We start from the raw sequence: 21,042 nt of genomic DNA, 5'->3' as shown, positions 1-21,042 counted from the left end.
GTTTCACACTTTCATCTGATTTAGAAAGCCATGGATTTAAGTCCCACTCCAGGATTTTAGAAATCAAAACAGAAAATGCTGGAAGCATCAGGCAGCAGTGCCAGGAACAGAGTTTGGGGGAAGGGAAAACTTGGATGGTTCAATGCTACACGATTCTGATGGGCAGAAGGGTTGGGGTTGATGGTGATGCCATGAAGGGATTCAAAACAAGGATGAGAATTTAAAATTAGGGACATTTGGAAAGTTGAAGTCAGTGTAGGTCAGTGAGGCCTGTTGTTTGTGGGTGAGTGAGGCATAGTGTGGGATGGAAAAAATACATATTTATGGATAAGGTTTATGAAGGTTCAAAATTAAGAGGCTTCAAAGGAGTGGATTGGAGTAATTAATTTTAGAGGTGACAAAGGCACATCAAGCTTTTTTTGTATTTGTTCATGGAATGTGAGGATTGCTGGTAAGGCCAGTATTTGTTGCCCAGCCCTAATTGCCTTTGGGAAGGTGGTGGTGAGTCATTGTCTTGAACCACTGCAGTCCATCTAGTGTCTTCTCTCTGAGGCAATCTCTAGGGATCAAGCGGACTTGCTTCCACTCGAGTTTGATGAGTTCTGAGATGACTGAGTCCAGTGTGCAATCTGCAGACTGTGGGGCAGGTGGTCCTTGAAGGGTTAGGTAGATGGGTTGTTTGGAGGTTTGTGCACACGCTCCAACTCCTCGACCTCACCTCTGCACATTCTCAACAAAGTCTTTCTAAGTGTTTGATGCCTTCCTGAATGAGCCTTCTTTATTTTGGTCGTTTACAAGCCAGGATCTCCCATGAGTCAACAGGGATGTTCATCCTCTTAAGGGATGCTTTGTGTACATCCCTAAAGCTTTTCCACTGTCCTCCTGGGAGTCTACTGCCACAACTGAGTTCCGCGTAGAGCAATTGCTTCTGGAGTCTGGTGTCAAGTATGCAGATGCCATGTCCCACACAACGGAGCTGGCTTTGAGTGATTAGAGCCTCAATGCTGGGCCAGTTGGCTTGGGAGAGGGTGCTGTTGTTTTCTTGTCACCAGATTTGGAGGATCTTGCGAAGGCATTGCAGGATGATGTGTCTCCAGTGCTTTGAGGTGCCTGCTATTGGTTGTCCAAGTCTCGGAAGCCTGTTGCCCAGTAAATTGTAACCATAGTCACGTGGTTGAGATGTTGGCCCTCATATACTCTTTTTACCAGTCAGCCAAAGGCTGAGCTGGCACATTGGAGGCAATGATGAATTTTGCCGTCTATATCTGCCTTTGTCGCAAGGAGGCTCCCAAGATTATCAAAATGGTCCAACTTTTCCAGGATCTTGCCATTGATCTCAATCCACAGGGGGAGGCGTTGCATTGTGGGAGTTGGTTGTATGCCATCTGGTGTTGGTGCATCCACATTGTTGTTAGGAAAATGACATTGGAGACCGTATAGTCAACCCTGAAATGTAGTTACAGACCTCAATTGTAGAAAGATAGCATTACAGTCCAAGCAAGTCATTAGATTCATTAAATCTGTTCTGCTTTTTTCTTATATAAGTCACCTTGTCCCACCCCACTCTCCTACCCAGTTCTTGTATCCTTAATATTGCCCGTTTTACAAATAACTATTGAATTATTATTTTTGGAATAGTTTACTGCACCAATTTTGACTTTAGATTTTGTTTTCCAACCCCCCACTTTAATTTTTCTTAAATTTGTTCTGCCTGATATTTTTCATTCGGTGGAAACAGCCTGCCTTGACTTTCAAACTCTGAATAATTTTGAAGATCTCCATCAGGACACCACCAAACCTTTGAATGAAGATAGCCAACCATCTCAAATCTGTCATATATACTGCAAGATACTGCAGGTCTCTTGTAGAGAGCAAATCATTACTCGATAGTGTTCCTGATGCCATTACTCTGGAATTTATTGTTTGCATTTATTTTGATGGATATTTTATGTTATTAAAATGAGCAGTGGATAAATTGGTTAAGTGGTCCAATTTTTTCCATTTTTAGCAGAAAGTGTCAGATTCAAATGCTCTGTGGTTGGTTAGCACAAGTTGGATGCAAGGTCAAGCTCCTCCTATAATGTCTTAGCAGTGCACTTTGATCCCCAACCATCTAACACCTTCATTTCTGTTGATTCTCATCTTTTGCTGAGTTAGTTGAACTCAGCCAGTAAAGCTCATCAGTCGCCTCTACCCTTGATCAGCCAGCCTTCCTGCTTTCAAATAGTGACTACTGCTAGAAAGTGTTTCATTTGATAGTTGTCTTGATGAGTACAGAAATAGCTAAACTGTGATTTTTTTCTTCAGGCCTATAAATATATTTGCTTTCATCTGGGATAAGGAATTTCTACCGTTTGGCAGAATTATGATTTTTGGATAATGGGAGTTCTGCCTTTAAAATTTTTTTCATGACCACCCCCTCCCTTTGGCTGAAACTGCCTTCAACGCACCCAAAGTTGGGAGGAGACAGTCTCAGCCTGTAAAATCTCTACTGGGAGCAGGCTCAGGGGTGCTGTCACTTAGAATCGCAGAATTGTTACGGTGCAGAAGGAGGCCATTTGGCCCATTGTGCCTGCACTCGCTGTCTGAGCATTTTAACTTAGTGCCAATCTCCTGTCTTTTCCCCATAACCCTGCACATTGTTTCTGTTTAAATAATCACCCAATACCCTCTCGAATGCCTCAATTGAACCTGCCGTCACCACACTTCCAGGCAGTGCATTCCAAACCCAACTACTCACTGTGTGAAAACAGTCTTTCTCACCTCGCATTTGCTTCTTTTGCAAAACACTTTAAAACTTTGCCCTCTGGTTCTCAGTCCGTTTACAAGCGGGAATAGTTTCCCCTTACCTACTCTGTCCAGACCCCTCATGATTTTCAAACTTCTGTCGAGTCTCCTCTTGGCCTTCTCCAAGGAGAACAGTCCCAACTTCTCAATATTTCCCCATAACTAAAATGTCTCATCCCTGGAACCATTCTCTTAATCTCTGCTGTGCACTCTCCAATGTGTTCACATCCTTCCTATAGTGTGGCACCCAGAACTGTACACAGTACTCCAGCTGAGGTCTAACCCGTGTCTTATATAAGTTCATCACAACCTCCCTGCTTTTGTACCCTATGCCACGATTAATGAAGCCTAGAATACTGTAAGCTTTAGAAACAGCTCTCTCTACCTGTCCAGCCACCTTTAATGGCTTAGGAACATATACACCCAGGTCTCTCTGCTCCTGCACACCCTTTAGAATAGTACCCTTTATTTTGTACTGTCTCTCCATGTTCTTGTAACAAAGTGTATCACCTCACACTTTTCCACATTGAACTTCATTTGCCATCTATCTGCCCATTCCACCAATGTGTCCATGTCCTTTTGAAGTTCTACTCTCTCCTCCACACAGTTTACAATTCATCCAAGTTTTGTGTCATCCACAAACTTTGAAATTGCCCCCTGCACACCAAGATCTAGATCATTTACATATGTCAGGAAAAGCAAGGGTCCCAATACCGACCATTGGGGAACTCCACTACGAACCTTATTCCAGCCTGAAAATACCCAATAACCATTACTGTCTGCTTCCTGTCCTTCAGCCAATTTTGTATCCATGTTGCTCCTGTCCCTTTTATTCCATGACCTATACCTTTCCTCAAGTCTATTGTGTGTTAGTGTATCGAACGCCCTTTGGAAGTTCATATACACCACATCAACAGCCTTGCCCTCATCAGCCATCTCTGTTATCCCTTCAAAAAACTCCAAGTTAGCTAGACATTATTTTCCTTTAACAAATCCATGCTAACTCTTCCGAAACAATCCACATTTTTCCATGTGACTATATTAATTCTATCTCGAATAATTGTTTCTAGACGTTTCCCCACCGCCAAAGTTAAATTGACTGGCCTGTAATTGCAGGTCAGATGTTTACAACCTTTTATGAACAAGGACAACCTTTTTTTGAATAAAGTTCGTGCAAGGCCAGATCTGGCTGCCATCACTCAGCCAACTGGCAGGGTGGCCTGTTGCTGGCCTTTAGTGGAGCCCCATGGAGTTTGGCGGAGGAGGGAGGAGGTGGGAGCAGCAGAGCCCGAGTCTCTGTTGGATTCTGCAGGCAGGAGAGTTGAGGAGGACGTGGCGGAAAGTTGGGGGGAAGGTGCCAGAGGAGAAGGCGCGGGGAGGAGGAGGGAGCAGCAGAGTCCGAATACCCATGGGGTTTGGTGGGTGGGAGGAGAATCAAGCAGTGGAACCCGAGCCTCTGCTTGGTTCAGTAGGTGGGGGCCGGGTGCTGAGGGAGGATGAGGGCAGGGGAAGTGGAAGGGGGGAGCAGTGGAGCCCAGGTCTTGGCTGGTTGTAGTGAATTCGCACCAGTTTTCTGAATGTCACCACTTTTGTTTTCTGCGTGTTGAATTAGAGCAGCAAGCAACAATAGCCGTTGGAAAGTATAACCGACAAGAAATGCAGAAATATCATACAACCCAAGTGCTAGGATCAAAAACCTGCAGATTTTCAGTATTTTTTGCCAACTTTCAGTCATGATTGCCTGGCCGTGAAGGGGTCTCTGGGACCCGAGGATATTCTCGTATCGCTGTAAGGCTCTTGGAAAGACCAGACTCCTGACTGAGTTTACAGAGAGGTATTGGGAAGAGGGGCTGCTGGGTATGTGGGGGAGATGGGTTGGGAAGAAGAACTGCTGAATGAGTGATTTTGTGGAAGGCTGAGAAGAGGGTTGTGTCTCAGTGTGGTGGGATGGGGTGGAGCAGGGCTTCACTTCGTTTTCCTGAAGGGTAAACGGGCACGCGGTGGAGAATGGTGCCTTTGACCAAGAGTCTGTTTTCCCTGTCTGGTCGGAGCATTTGTCAAATTGTATCGAGACAAGCTCACCACAAAACTGGTCCTGACTTTCATGACGAGTATGGAAATGCTATCCTTGTGGGAGGATTAGCATTCTGTGTTGCAGTCTGGAGTTATGTTGCGACACAGACTGGGCTCACATGGAATGTGTCTCCTATTGGCAAGATCACCCCTCAAAATTGGAGGGAAGACTAGAAGAATGGACCAAGTGTTTGCAAGAAATTGAATCTTCTGTCACCAGGGAATAGTAAGAGCTTGGTTGAAACCTACATGAGTACATGAAGTAACATTTTTAGAAAGTACTTTAAAAATGCAGATTTTCATATTTGTGATGGACATGTTGATCTAAAATAATCGAACTTTAATTATTGCATGATGATTGTTACTATGGTGTTTTGTTTTTGCTGGCATTTGAGGACATGTTAATTTTCAAGAGTTTGTTTTTATTTTTTAATTTATGGGATATGGGCATTGCTGAAAAGCTTTACTTTTTTTTTAACATCACTTTTATCCTCTATATTATCACTTTTATTAGCTGGAAATAGAAGTGATGTACCCATCAGCCTGAGCTGCAATTTCCCTTATTTTAGAAATCTTGTAGTCTTCCAGGTATGATCTAATGGCTGTTGGGATGCTGTTTCTAAATTCTTCCATCATTATAACTTCTCTCGCATTCTCAAAAGTCTCCTCTAACTTAATTGATCAAAACCACCAGTCAAACAACATTCTTTCTCACCGAAAAATTCTACAAATGTTTGATTCTGCCTTCAGTGTATGAAATTGTAATTGATGCATTTTGGGGACAAGCTCAAGCATTAAGTACTGCAGTTTTAATTGCCTCGTAATTTGAGGATTGTTCTTTCGAAAGATTTGAATAAACATCCATTGTTTTCCCCACCAAAACACTCAGCAAAATGTGTCCATGTGTCCTTTGACCGCAGTAAGCCATCTTGCCAAACGAGACAAAATATCTCTCAACTCAGTCCTCAATGAATTTAGGCGAAGATTCTTTGTTAAATCAAAACTTGGAGTGAAACTTGACTCATCACCTGAACTATTAGCTTCTCTTTCACCCCGTAACCAAAGCGTTTCTTTAGCCAGTTCATACTGTCTGGCTTCTTTCTCTCTTTGAAACAATGTCTCTTTCTCTTTCTTCTCTTGCTAACTTCTCTCTGGCATTCAATTTCAAGGCTGCACATTTCCATTTCTTTTGTTCTCTCTTCTCTTTCCAGTTCGAGCTTTTTTATTCTTTCTCTGTTTCAAGCTGCATCATCTGCAACTGCATTCTAGCTATCTCAAGCCGAGTTCCACGGTGGTCAGGCTTTTCTTCCAATCTCATGCTGTGCTATTGCCTCAAATAGTTCTGCTTTTTTAGCCCCTGCTTTTAACTCTTAACTTCATCTTTTCTGCAAATGCTATTAACCTAACCATTTTTAGTTGTTGCAAATAAGTCGAGGATAAATCTTCCCTCTCCAGCAAAGTCGTGGCAATTGACAAAGCCATCCTGCTTCTCAATAAGTATAGTAAAATTCATCCTGAAATCCTGTTAGCCTTAACTTTAGCAAGTCCCAGCACCCGCATCCATCTGTAGATTTGAAATCCCGCAAAGAACACCTAATTTTATGATTCAGTAGAGACTAGCAACATTTAAAAAAAAAAGAGAAATCCAAAATCCCATTAATTTCCAAAAGAATGAAGTTACAAGGTCCCATGTTGGAAGAGTCTTTTTACTGTACAAGAGTCAAATAAAGCAAACGCTAAATACTATCTTAGCTAACCACCTATATGTGAACATCCAGAATCAACATAAGTTAAACATGAATCAACAAGGCAAATTGATTATAAACTGTTTAAATTATGCATTAAATGGCAGGTACAACTAAGAGAGATCTTACGAATTGGATCTGCAGTCCACGCATCTTATATGTCATCAAGCTCAGTCACAAAGACCTTCAAAACTCTGTCTTTCTCAAAGTATTTTAGTAGAGGATTTACAGCATAAAAACAGACCATTTGGCCCAATTGGTTTATGCTGTGTTTTTCCTCCACCTGAATCTCTTTCCACCCTACTTCATCCAATCCTACCTCATCTACTCCTATTTGCATATCATCCTATTCCTTTCTCCCTCATGCACTTGTTCAGCATCCCCTGAAATATTATGCTATTTGCCTCAACTGTTTCTTGTGGTCACAAGTTCCACATTCTAATCACTCTGGATTTTTAAAAAGTTAGTTTTGAATTGTTTATTGGATTTGTTAGTGACTACTGGATACTTATGACCCCAAGTTTTGGACTGCTTCACAAGTGGAAACATCTTTTCTTATTTCATAATTTCATCACTCTTGGTAATGGACTGTCAAGCTCCTCTCCTGGAGTATATTCTGTGACTTCTACCTTCAGTGCTTCTTCAAGTGTTGCTCAACATAGAGGAGCACTTATTCATCTGAGGGAGGGTGGTAATCAGCAGGAGGTTTCCTTGCCCATGATTGATCTGTTGCAAGGAGTCCTCATGATCCAGCGTCAATGTTGAGGATGATCAGGGCCAGTCCCTCCAGTATATAACTGTGCTGCCACCTCTATTGAGTCTCTTCTGCTGGTGGGACAGGACATACCCAGGGATAGTGATGGTACTGTTTGGGATATTGGCTGTAAGATATGATTTGGTAAGTATGACTGTCAGGCTGTTGCATGACTAGTTTGGGGGACAGTTCTCTCAGTTTCAGCACAAGTGTCTTGATGTTAATAAGGAGGACTTTGCAGGGTCAACAGGTCTGGGCAGGATGTGCCATGTCATTTCCAGTGCTTAGGTCAGTGGTGAAGGTGGGGCCAATTTTACTTTTGTTTTCAACCTGTCTTTAGAGATTTGGTACAACAGAATGGTCTGCTAGGCCATTTCAAAGGGCAGTTAATAGTCGACCACTTTCCTGTCGGTCCGGCATAACATGGAGGCTAGATTGCATAAGAATGGAAGATTTCCTTCGCTAAATTACGTTAGTGAACCAGATGGGTTTTTATGACAGTCCAGTTATTTCACAGGTGCCATTACTGAGACTAGCTTTTAATTCCAGATTAATTAAATACATTTAATTTCCACCAGCTATCATGATAGGGTTTGAACTCCTGTCCCCAGAGGAATGGCCTGCGTATCTGGATTCCTGGTCCATTAACAGTGCAACTTTGCAAGTGAAACAGTAACTCATTTTCTCTCCCCATGGGTGCTATCTCACCTGTTGATTGTTTCCAGCACTTTGTTTTTATTTCAGTTTTCCACCATCCATAGTATTTTGCTTTTGTGTTAGTTACTGATAGCGCTGTTAATTTAAGCGAAGACATGAATTTTCAATGTGCCGTTTATTTAATTAGATGTTGACTGTCAGTACCAGGAAGGCAGGTTCAATTTCCATTTGGCGAAGAATGCTGTAAGCCCAACACAGTAATCAGTGGAAGCTGAAAGAAAAACAAAGCGCTGGAAATAATAAGCAGGCCTGGCAGTATCTGTGGAGAGAGAAAAACAGTTAACATTTTTGAGTCAAATATGACTCCTCTTCAGTTCCAAAGTCATATTCAACTCAACGATAACTCTGTTTTACTCTCTCCACAGATGTTGCCAGACCTGCTGAGCACTTCCAGCACTTTGTTTTTATTTCAGGTCTTCAGCATCCACTATACTTTGCTTTTAATCACTGGAAACTGGTTTGATCCTTGAACCCAATATTGTGGTCTGTATGCAAGTAAAGATTTTTAAAATGTGTTAAAGGAGAAATTAAGCATGGAGGAAGAATACATTTCTGATAAAATGTCCACCTGTAGTTAATTTATACAGTTTTAAACATCTGTCCACATTCAGCCAGATTAATTCATTTATTGTATTTTTTTCAGAATATCTTTACTAATCATGCACTAGATGTAAACGTACGGTGGCTTGCGGTACTGTACTTCAAAAATGGAATCGATCGTTACTGGCGACGTATTGCTCCACAGTAAGTACTTCAGTTGTGCATCCGGAATCTAGTTAAGCTTTTCAGTTTTTTTTTCTCGACGGTTAGTTGAATATTTTAGAAATCAGATGGATTTTTAAAATTCTTTAACGGGATGTGGGTGTTCCTGGCTAGGCCAGCATTTATTGCCCATTGCTAATTGCCCTTGAGAAGGTGGCGGTGAGCTGCCATCTTGAACCACTGCAGTCCATGTGGTATAGGCTGAAGGCACTGGATACTGCAAAGGCTATATGTGCCCTGACAATATTCCGGCAATGGTACTGAAGACTTATGCTTCAGAACTTGCCGCGCCCCTCGCCAAGCTGTTCCAGTATAGCTACAACACTGGCATCTACCCAGCTATGTGGAAAATTGCCGAGGTATGTCCTGTACACAAAAAGCAGGAAAATTCCAACTCGGCCAATTACCACCCCATCAGTCTACTTTCAATTATCAGTAAAGTAATGGAAGGGCACATCAACACTGCTTTCAAGCAGCACTTTCTTAGCAATAACTTGCTCACTGACGTCCAGTTTGGGTTCTGCCAGGGCCACTCAGCTCCTGACCTCATTACAGCCTTAGTTCAAACTTGGACAAAAGAGTTGAACTCGCGAGGTGAGGTGTGAGTGACTGCCTTTGACATCAGGGCTGCATTTGACTGTGGCATCAAGGAGCACGAACAAAACTGGAGTCACTGGGAATTGGTGGGAAAAGTCTCCACTGTTTGGAGTCATACCTAGCACAAAGGAAGATGAGTGTGGTTGTTGGAGGTCAGCCATCTCAGCTCCAGGACATCACAGCAGGAGTTCCTCAGGGTAGTGTCCTCCGCCCAACCATCTTCAGCTATTTCATCAATGACCTTCCTTCCATCATAAGGTCAGAAGTGGGGATGTTCATTGATGATTGCACAATGTTCACCATTCGTGACTCCTCAGACACAGAAGTAGCCCATGTCCAAATGCAGCAGGACCTGGACAATATCCAGGCTTGGGCTGACAAGTGGCAAGTAATATTCGTGCCACATAAGTGCCAGGCAATGACCATTTTCAACAAGAGAGAAACCAATCACCCTTGATGTTCAATGGCATTACCGTCACTGAATCCCTCACTATCAACAGCCTGGGGGGTGGTTACCATTGACCAGAAACGGAACTGGACTAGCCATATAAATACTGTGGCTACAAGAGCAGGTCAGAGACAATGAATCCTGTGATGAGTAACTCATCTCCTGACACCCCCCCCCCCAAACAAACAAAGTCTGTTCACCATCTACAAGGCACAAGTCAGGAGTGTGATGGAATACTCCAGTCCAGGACAAAGCCCACTTGATTGGCAACACATCCACAAACATTCACTCATTCCACTACTGACGCACAGTAGCAGCAGTGTGTGCCATCTACAAGACGCACTGCAGGAATTCACCAAGCTCCTTAGACAGCACCCTCCAAACCCATGACCACTACCATCTAGAAGGACAAGGGCAGCAGATAGATAGGAACACCACCAGTGGAAGTTTCCCTCCAAATCACTCACCATCCTGACTTGGAAATATATCGCTGATCTTTCACTGTCACTGGGTCAAAATCCTGGAACTCCCTTTCTAACAGCATTGTGGGTGTGCCTATATCACATGGACTGCAGAGGTTCAAAGAGAAGCGGCTCACCACCACCTTCTCAAGGGCAACTAGGAATGGACAATAAATGCTGGCCCAGCCAGTTAAGCCCACATCCCTTGAATGGATGAAAATAAAGGCACACCCACAGCGCTGTTAGGAAGGGAGTTCCAGGATTTTGACCAAGCAACAGTGAAGGAACGGCGATATAGTTCCAAGTTAGGATGGCCTATGGCTTGGAGGGGAAATGCAGGTGGTGGTGTTCCCATGCATCTGCTGCCTTTGTCCTTCTAGGGTGGTAGAGGTCCAGAGTTTGGAAGGTGATGTCCAAGCAGCCTTGGTGTGTTTCTGCAGTGCATCTTGTAGATTATACGCACTGCTGCCACTTTGTGTCGGTGGTGGAGGGAGCACATGTTGAAGGTGGTTGATGGGGTGCCAATCAAAGGGGCTGCTTTGTGTTGCATGGTGTCGAGCTTCTTGTGCGTTTTTGGATCTGCACTCATCCAGGCAAGTGGAGAGTATTACATCACACCCCTGACTTGTGTCTTGTAGATGATGGATTGGCTTTGGGGAATCAAGGAGTGTGTTACTCTCCACAGAATTCTCAACCTCTGACCTACTTTTGTAGCCACAGTACTTATATGGTTGGTCTCGTTTAGTTTCTGGTCAATGGTAAAAAAAAAAAACCCCCCCCTCCCCCCGGCTAGGATGTTGATATTGGGAGATCCAGTGATGGTAATGCCATTCAATGTCAAGGTGAGATGGTTAGATTCTCTCTTGCTGGTTATAGTCATTGCCTGGCACTTGTGTGGCATGCATCTTATTTGCCACTTGTAAGCCCAAGCTGGAATGTTGCCTAGGTCTTGCTGCATATGGGCACGGACTGCTTCAGTATTGGGAGCCGTGAATGGTGCTGAACATTGTGCAATCCCGCTTCTGACCTGATGTTAAAGATCCCATGACACTATTTCAAAGAGTAAGGGAGTTTACCCTGGTGTCCTGGACTATATTTATTTGTCAATGAGAATCATTCAAACAGGTTACTTGGTCATTATCTCAAACTCTGTGGGAGTTTGCTGTGAGGAAATTGGTTGCAGCATTTTCTGCATTGCAACAGTGACAGCTTTAAAAGTACTTCAGTGGCTGTAAAGTGCTTTGCAAGTCCTGAAGTTATGAAAAGTGCTATATAAATGCATGTCATCCTTTTTTTTTCTACTCATTACATACTAATGAATCAAAGGCTGCTGAGAGAGAGCCCCTGAGGTAGTGCGGAGTTTGGGGCGGGGAATGTGGGGGCGGTGGGAGATGGGAGAGAGAGAGAGAACCCACAAAGCGCATAGGTCAGAGAGAGAGAGAGCCCGTAAAGCAGTATGGAGGTCAGAGAGAGAGCCCGCAAAGCAGCGTGGAGGCTGGAGAGAGAACCTGTACAGCAGAGCAGAGGTTGGAGAGAGGGAGAGAGCCCGCAAAGCAGCGCGGAGGTTGGAGAGAGAGAGCCCGCAAAGCAGCGTGGTGGAGAGAAAGTGAGCCCGCTAAGCAGTGTGGAAGTCAGAGAGGGAGCCCGCTAAGCAGTGTGGAAGTCGGAGAGGGAGCCCGTGAAGCAGTGTGGAAGTCGGAGAGGGAGCCCGTGAAGCAGTGTGGAAGTCGGAGAGGGAGCCCGTGAAGCAGTGTGGAAGTCGGAGAGGGAGTCCGCTAAGCAGTGCGGAAGTCGGAGAGAGCGAACCCGCAAAACAGCATGAAGGTCGGAAAGAGAGCCTGCAAAGCAGCGTGGAGGTCAGAGAGCAAGAGATCCTGCAAAGCAGTGCAGAAGACAGACAGAGAGAGAGAGAGCCCGTAAAGCAGCGCGGAGTCTGGAGAGAGAGAGAGCCCGCAAAGCAACGCAGAGGCCAGGGAAGAGAGAGTCCATAATGCAGCGCAGAAGCCAGAGAGAGAGAGAGAGAGAGAGAGAGAGAAAGAAAGTCCATAATGCAGGGTGGGATGGTGGTGGAGGGTGGGGGGGGGGTCAGTTTACGGACTGACTGCGTTCTGAGAAAAGCCCCGTGGCCTCACAGGGAAACAGGTCAGTGATTGGTTGGTGAGTATTGTTGTTTATCTTTCAAAACTCTGGTAGTGTCTTAATAATGGTAAAGTTTTATTAGTAGTAGGAAGGTTTCCTAACAGTAGTGAAGCTTATTAGGTGTAGTAGGATTTATTAATTAAGAAAAATAAATTAACACATAATAAAGATGGCAGAGCAGGCATGAGTTGTGGCTGCAGTATGTGGGAGCTGGTGGATGCCAGTGTGATCCAAGGCAACCACTTCTTCAGCAAGTGCCTGTGGCTTGAGAAGCTTAGGCTGAGTTATTGAGCTGGAGACTGAGCTACAGACAACACAACGCACCAGGGAGGGGGAAGGTTACCTGGGCACATTGCTTCAGAGGCAGTCATACCCTTAGGATAAGGCTGTCTGATTTGGTCCGTGGCCTGGCATAGAGTGTGACTGCAAGTGAGGCAGGTAAGGAGATTGAGAAAGTGGAAGCGGAGGAGCCTCAGCCCTTGCAATTGTTCAACAGGTTTGTGGTTTTTGCAGATTGGGACCTGGAAGTTGGATGAGCGATCTGACCATGGCACCATGGTACAGGAAGCCATTCAAGTGGGGAGAACAAATAGAAATGTAATGGTAGTAGTATGGTCAGAGGGATCTCTGCAGCCAAGCGCATGAGCCCAGAAGACTGTTGCCTGCCCGTTGCCAAAGTTTGGGACACTGGTCAGGGCTGGAGAGGAGCATGAATGGGAGAGGGAGGATCCAGGCGTCATGGTCCATGGAGGTAGCAAATGTGTTGATAGGACTAGGAAAGAGGTTCTGCGTAGGGAATAGGGACTAAATTAAAAAGCAAAACCTCAAAGGTGGTAATCTCTGGATAATTACCTGAGCCACAAGCAAATTGGCGTAAAGTAAATAAGATTAGAGAGACGAATGCATGGCTTACAGACTGGTGTGGGAGAAATAGATTTTGATTCATGGAGCACTGGAGTAAATGGGAGCTGTACCGTTGGGATGGCCTTCACCTGAACCGTGCTGGGACCAGTGTTCTGGCGAGTCTTATAACTAGGATGGTAGAGAGGGCTGTAAGCTAAATGGGAGGGTGTGGGGGAAGGAGGGATGATATGAGAGGGGATGTGGTAAATCAAAGGGAAACAATGAGTAAAAGATCAGGGTAGCAATTTGTGTAATGATCACCAGAGTTTGGCAGGAAGGGACAGAGTGTACAAACGTAAGGGTGCACCAGCAGCTAAAGCCAGAGACTGCAAAAATGGAAAACACTAGAGTTAAACTTTAATCTTCCCAGAGCTAAAAATTACCTCTAAAATGTTATCATGAACCTTGAACTAGATATTTGTAACAGAGGGAGGAATTTAAAACTGTCACCATCTCAAGTAAAAAGTGCTGGGAAAACTATTAGACCTAAAGGCTGACAAGTCCCCAGGACCAAATGGCCTGCATCTGAGGGTCTTAAAAGAAGTGCCTGCAGAGATAGTAGATGCAATGGTTATAATCTTTCTAAATCTTTAGATTCTGGAAGGGTCCCAGAGGATTTGGAAATGGAAAATGTAACACCTTTATTCAAGAAAGAAGGGAGACAGAAAGCAGGAAACTATAGGCCAGTTAGCCTCACTCCTGTCAAGGGGAAATTGCTAGAGTCCATGATGATGGAAAGGCATTTTAGCAAGATATTTAGAAAATAATGATGGAGCTGGGTGGAGCTAATGTGGTTTTGTGAAAGGGAAATCATGTTTAACTAATTTATTAGAATTTTTTGAAGTAACAAGGTAGATAAAGGGGAATCTGTAGTGTGGTCCACTTGGAATTTTAAAAGGTATTTTATATGGTGCCACATCAAAGTTACTACACAAGATAAGATCACATGGTGTAGGGGTGTAGCATATTTGTATGGGTTGAGAATTCGTTAGTTTACAGGAAATAGAATATCCAAAAGTAGATCATTTTCTAGTTGACAAGCTGCAACTAGTGGAATGCCACCGGAATCGGTGCTGGGGTCTCAGCTATTTACAATCTATATCAATGACTTGGATGGAGGGGCCAAATGTATGGTTGCTAAATTTTCTGATGACAGAGATAGATAGGAAAGTAAGTTGTCAAGAAGAGGTAGAGTCAGCAAATTGAATAGGTAGGTTAAGTGAATGGGCAAAAATTTGGCAGATGGCATATAATGTGGGAAAATGTGAACTTGCCCATTTTGGCAGGAAGAATAAGAATGCAATATACTAAAATGGAGAGAGAATGCAGAACTCGGTACAAAGGGATCTGGATGTCCTTGTACTTGAACCCGCAGGTATAACAAGTGATTAGGAAGGCAAATGGAATGTTGGCTTTTATTGCAAGCGGAATGGAATATAAAAGTAGTCCAGTTTTACTGCAGCTGTACAGGGCCTTGGTGAGACCACACATGGAGTACTGTGTACAGTTTTGGTGTCTCTATTTGATAGAAGGACATAATTGTGTTAGAAGCAGTTCAGAGAAGATTCACTCGACTCATTCCTGGGATGAAGGGCTTATCTTATGAAAAAAGGTTGAACAGGTTGAGATTGTACCCATTTGAGTTTAGAAGAATGAAAGGTGATCTTATTGAAACGTACAAAATCTTGAGAGGACATGATAGGGTGGATACTGGGAGGATGCTTTCTCTTGAGGGTTAAATTCGAACTAGGCGACACACTTTAAGAATAAGAAGCCTCCCTTTTAAGACGGAGATGAGAGTTATTTTCTCTGAGTTGTTTGTGGAATTCTCTTCCCCAGAAAGCAGTGGCGAGTAGGTCATTGATTTGATTCGGGGGTGGGGGGTGGGGGGTGGGGGAATGCAGGCGAGTAAGTGGCGTTGAGACTGTAACCGGATCAACCATGTTCTTATTGAATGGCGGAGCAGGCTCGAAGGGCCCAGTGGCCTATTCCTGCTCTTAAGTCATGTGTCCTTAGGTAATTTGTGTTCATTTTTGTATGTAAAATATTGACCAATATCAGGGGTTCAATTGGAAGAGGCTAAAACTTGATGACGATTTGAATTCAAATATGAAGAAGGTGTAAAGCAAAGACAAAATTTGTGTAGTTGAGTAATAGTCGAATCTCACTTATATCTTGGCATAAAATAACCACAGTAAGCTGGGTAACAGTTCAAGAACTTGATCTTCAATTGAGTTATCATGGAATATAGCTGCTTTGCATGTGGCACACTTCCAAAAGGAGGGAGAGAAAGGTGATTTAGCATGAGCAATTCTTAGGGAGCTTCTGGCACCCAGTTTCAGCATATTAATGGAGATCAATTCACCTGAGTACTACTCTCGACAAGTGTGGTCTCATTTTTATTTATAAACCTTTAGGGGGAGCTGCACATCTATTCACCTGCTTTCCTGTATTAAATTATTAGTTATGAACCTGTGTTCAACCACATCAAAATGGTGTGCTGGTAGCTTACGCTGACAGCACATATTGCGCAAATCATATTCACATGAACGCGTGCACTCTAACTGGCAGGGGCTGTACTATGATAAACAGATAATAAGTGTGCTAAAGTTGTGGTAACTTAATTTCCTAAGATCTTTGCTAAGTTCTCTGAAAGGAGTGCTTGCTGACGTCTGGATGTTGTTGGTTTTGTACTTGATAGATAAGAAAGAGAACGATTCAGTGTAAAACAAATTTAGACCTCTGATCTCTGGTAAAATTATGCTGTAGCAAACAGCCAGGTTCAGAGTTGATTAACCTTGCACCCAAACAGAAGAAGCGGTTGGGAATCTAACCTGTGACAATTTCTCCTTCATTTAAGAAATTAAACAGAGGTCTTGTCTGCTTATTCAGGTCAATAGATTCAGTCATGGTAATTGAAAAGCGCAGAATCCTTCATTCTGGCCAACATTCTTCCCTTAACCAGCACCCCACAAACCCTGATTTATTCACCTCGTGATCTCCTGGAATGTGATTATTGCAGATTTGGCTGCTGTCTAATTCAACATGTCTGAGAAGTAATGCACTGTGTGCTAAGTAATTTGTATGTAATTGGAAGCATTTTGCCATTAAATGAAAGACTGCTTATCCTGGAGCGATGCATTAAACAAATAATCTATATGACGATGAAAGCTGACATATTGGGATATCAAGTTATTTTACCTTGAGTTGTGCTTTAACATCAGGGCTGCTTTGATTCTCGCATTCTGAATCAGGTTGCTGAGCTAGATGTGGCACTGTGATATACAGTTGGGAGGGAGTGGTCTTAGCAGTCCTTACAGTTGACTCTGAACCCCTCTGTTTGATGGCACCAGATCAAATATGGGTAAGGAAACCTGCTGCTGCTGAGTACATGTCGCCACCAGCACTCCCCCAATCCCCCAAATCTGATGAATCAATAATCTTCCATGTTGAACACCATTTGAAAGAAGCACAGAGGATAGCAAGGATGGAATGTACTCTGGATGAGTGAACTTCAGTATGCATCACCAACAGTGGCTGATATGCCACCAAATGACCAAGCTGACCAAGTCCTGAAGGACGTAGCTTCCAGGTCAGTCTTGTAAGTGCTGACAACACAGGCAGATACCTTGTCCTCACCAAATATACCTGACGCAGGTGCATATGTTCATGACAGTATTAGTAGGAGTGACCACTGTGCAAGTCCTTGTGGAGAGGAAGTCTTGTCTTCATACTGAGGACACCATCTACCATGCTGTGTGGCACTGACACTATGCTAAATGGATCAATTCATAACAGACCTACCAGTGCAGAACTGGGCATCTATGAGGTGCTGTAAGCCATCAACATCAGAATTGTAATCAACCACAATCTGGAACCTCATGGCCTGGCATTTCCCTCACTCTACCATTGCAATCAAGCCAGGGAATCAACCCTGGTTTGCTGACGAGATTATGCCAGGAGTAGCACCAGGCATACCTGGTGGCAGGAGCCACAGAGAGCGGGATATTAGAAGAGGTTTTGCAGAGAGGAAGCTCAAACCAAACATCACATCAAAGACTGATAGAATTACTCGATTCATCAGGACCTGCATATTACAGCCTCTGTGTGAGAGTGTGAGAGGAGGACCCTGGGACAGGCAGTCAGCAGCACCTAGAGTGAGAGGAGGAACCTGGGATAGGCAGTCAGCACCAAGAGGAAAATGCAAGAGGACCCTGAGATAGGCAGCAGCACCTAGAGGAATCTAGTCTATTTGGAGGATCTAGCATCTAGTCTAAACTGAAGTAGGAGTAAGTAAGGGTAAAATAAAAGCAATGGTCAACATTCTACTTAAGATATGTCTGGGGAGCTCAGTCCTGTGACTTGCATATCCATGCGCTATGTGGGAAATCCTAGATGCTTCTGGTGGTCTGGAAGATCATGTGTGCAGGAGCTGCCTCCGACTGGAGCAACTTGAGGTCCAGGTTTTGGAGCTTGAGTGGCAACTGAGCCACTACGGTGCATTCATGAGGCTGAGAGGTTTGTGGTTAGCACCTTTCAGGATGTGGTCACCCCGTAACTTAAGGAGTTGCAAGCAGAGAGGGAATGGGTGACCGACAGACAGAAGAAAGGGAGGTAGTGAGGGAATCCCCCGAGTGCATCTCGCTTGCAAACCATTTTGCAGCCTTGGAAAACGAGAGAGTGACGGTTCCTCTGTGGAGGCCAACCAGAGCAAAGGCTATGGAACTGTGGGTGGTCCAGCTGCTCAGAGCGGGAGGAAGAAGTGTGGAAGGGCAATAGTGGTCGGGGATTCATTAGGGAGGGGAGTAGACAGACTCTTCTGCGGCTGTAGACGTGACTCCAGGATGGTATATTGCCTCCTGGGTGCCAGGGTCAAGGATGTCATGGAACGGCTGCAGGACATTCTGAAGTGGGACAGCGAACAGCTGGGACCAATGACATAGGAAGACAGATAAATGAGGTCTTGCAAGCAAACTTTAGTGAGTTAGGTAGGAAATTGAAAAGTAGGTCTTCAAGGGTAGTTATCTCCGGATTACTCCCAGTGCCACGCAGTAGTGAGTATAGGAACAAAAGGATAGAGCAGATTAATGTGTGGCTGGAGAGATGGTGCAGGAGGGAGGGCTTTAGATTTCTGGGGCATTGGGACCGTTTCTGGGGGAGGTGGAACCTGTACAAATTGGACTGGTTATATCTGAACAGAAACGGGACCAACGCCCTCACGGGGAGGTTTGCCAATGCTGTTGGGATGGATTTAAACTAAATTGCCAGGGGGATGGGATCCTGAAAAGTATTTCAGAGGTGAGAGAAACTGAGATGGAATTAGAAGCTAAAACGTTAGTGAGTGAGTCCTGGAAGGCAGAGGAAACATAGGCTATATAAGAAAGGCGTGAGTTTAGCAAGGCTAAATGGAAAATATTTTAATGCAAGGAGCCTGAAGAATAAGACAGACAAGCTGAGGGCACAGATAAGCATGTATGACCGAGACTTGACTAAAAGAAGGGGCTGGATTGGCAGCTCAACATTCCTGGTTTAGGGTATTCAGACGAGATAGAGAGTGGGAAGAAGAGGAGGGGGGTTTGCAATATTGATCAATTATAACAGGGAGGAGGGATGATATCTTGAAAGAATCATCAAATGAAGCCATATGGGTAGAAATAAAAAATACAGAAGGGGCAAACACGCTGTTGGTTGTGTACTACAGGCCTCCAAACAGTCAGGGAAAGATAGAGGATCAAATATGTAATCAAATTTCAGAGAAGTGTAAGAATAATAGGGCAGTAATAGTAGGGGATTTTAACTACGCAAATATTAACTGGGATAGTTTGTGTGCAAGGTAGGGAAGGAGCAAAATTCTTAAGTTGCATCCAGGAGAACTTTTGTTCTCAGTATGTGGAAAGGCCAACAAGGAAGGGGGGCAGTTCTGGACCTAATATTCGAACTGAGCCCGGGCAGGTGGAAGGCGTATCAGTAGGGGAGCGTTTTGGAGATAGTGACCATAACTCTGTTATATTTAGGATAGTTATGCAAAAGGATAAGGTTGGGCTGGGAATAAAAATTCTAAACTGGAAAAAGGCTAATTTTACTAAGATGAGATACGATTTGGCCCAAGTGGGCTGGGAGCAGCTACTTGTAGAAAAAACTGTGTCAGAGCAGTGGGAGGCATTCAAGGAGGGAAATAGTGAGAGTACAGGGCAAATATGTTCCCGTATAGATAAAAAAAAGTGGGGGGGGAACCCAAGTCTGGAGAACCCTAGATGTCGGGACATAAATGTTAGGATTAAGAAAAAAAGAGAAGCTTATGGCAGATACCGAGAGCTTAATATGGCAGAGTCGTTAGAGAAGTATAAAAAGTGCAGAGGGGACATTAAAAAGGAAATTAGGAAAGCTAAGAGAGTGCACAAGAAAGCATTGGTGGGTAGAATAAAGGAAAACCCAAAGTAGTTTTTTAAATATATAAAGAGCAAGAGAATTACTAGGGAAAGAGTAGGGCCAATTAGGGACCATAGAGGTAACCTGTGTGTGAAACTGGAAGACGTGGATACAGCCCTCATTGAATACTTTGTGTTGGTCTTCACAATGGAAAAGGACGACATAGACATCAGGATGGAGGACTGAAATATTGGAGGAAATTAACATAGAGAGGAGGTACTAGCAGGTTTAGCAGCCTTAAAAGTGGATAAATCCGCAGACCCAGATGAAATGTATCCTAGGCTGTTGAAGGAGGCAAGGGAAGAGAATATTATGGACTCTTGGCGGTAATTTTCAAATCCCCTCTAGCCACAGGTGAGGTGCCAGAGGACTGAAGGACTGCTACCGTTGTCCCATTATTTAAGGCAGGAAGGAATAGACCAGGAAATTACCTCGGTGGTGGGGAAGTTACTTGAAAGAATTCTGAGGAGCAGAATATATCTGCACTTGGAGAGACAAGGATTAATCAGGGATAGTCAGAATGGATTTGTTAAGGGAAGATCGTGTTTGATAAATTTGATTGAATTTTTTGAGTGGGTAACCAGGAGTGTTGATGAGGGTAATGCATTTGATGGACTTTAGCAAGGCTTTTTATAGGTCCCTCATGGCAGACTCGTCAAGAAAGTAAGAGCCCATGGGATCCAAGACAAAGTGGCACGTTGAATCCAAAATTGGCTGAGAGGCAGGAAGCAGAGGGGTGATGGTTGAGGGATGTTTCTGTGACTGGAAGTCTGTTTCCAGTGGGGTTCCACTGGGCTTGGTGCTGGGGCCCCACCTCTTTGTGGTGCACATAAATTATTTGGATTTAAATGTAGGGGGTATGGTCAAGAAGTTTGTGGATGACACGAAAATTGGTAGGATGGTAATGAGTAGGATATCTGTAAAATGTAGGAGGATATCAGTGTTCTGTCCAAGTGGACAGAGCAATGGCAAATGGAATTCAACCCTGATAAGTGTGAAGTAATGCACTTGGGGAGGGCCAACAAGGCAAAGGATTACACTATGAATGGTAGGACCCTGGAAAGCACTGAAGATCAGAGGGACCTTGGTGTGTATATCCATAGATGAAGTTGGCATGGCAGGTAGATAAGGTGGTTAAGAAGACATATGGGACACCTGCTTTTATTAGCTGAAGCGTAGAATACAAGAGCTGGGAGGTTATGCTGGAACTGTATAATACGCTGTTTA

At 44.0% G+C, this 21,042-nt stretch overlaps 1 protein-coding gene and 1 pseudogene across 4 annotated transcripts in view; both read left to right on the top strand.

The window, feature by feature from the left end:
* Positions 1-21,042, top strand: part of ipo11 (importin 11) — a 712,707-nt gene that overhangs the window by 63,199 nt on the left and 628,466 nt on the right. For all 4 annotated transcript variants that reach the window (XM_078549030.1, XM_078549021.1, XM_078549038.1 and 1 more), the window contains one exon: positions 8,720-8,820. In XM_078549030.1, coding sequence (XP_078405156.1) covers positions 8,720-8,820 — 101 coding nt within the window. The remainder of the gene's footprint in view (positions 1-8,719; positions 8,821-21,042) is intronic.
* On the top strand, positions 4,795-5,059 carry LOC144689711 (cytochrome c oxidase subunit 7B, mitochondrial pseudogene; annotated as a pseudogene).

Source organism: Cetorhinus maximus, chromosome 1, assembly GCF_964194155.1.
Source record: "Cetorhinus maximus chromosome 1, sCetMax3.hap1.1, whole genome shotgun sequence".
NCBI lineage: Eukaryota > Metazoa > Chordata > Chondrichthyes > Lamniformes > Cetorhinidae > Cetorhinus > Cetorhinus maximus.
This window is presented reverse-complemented; position numbering and strand designations above follow the sequence as displayed.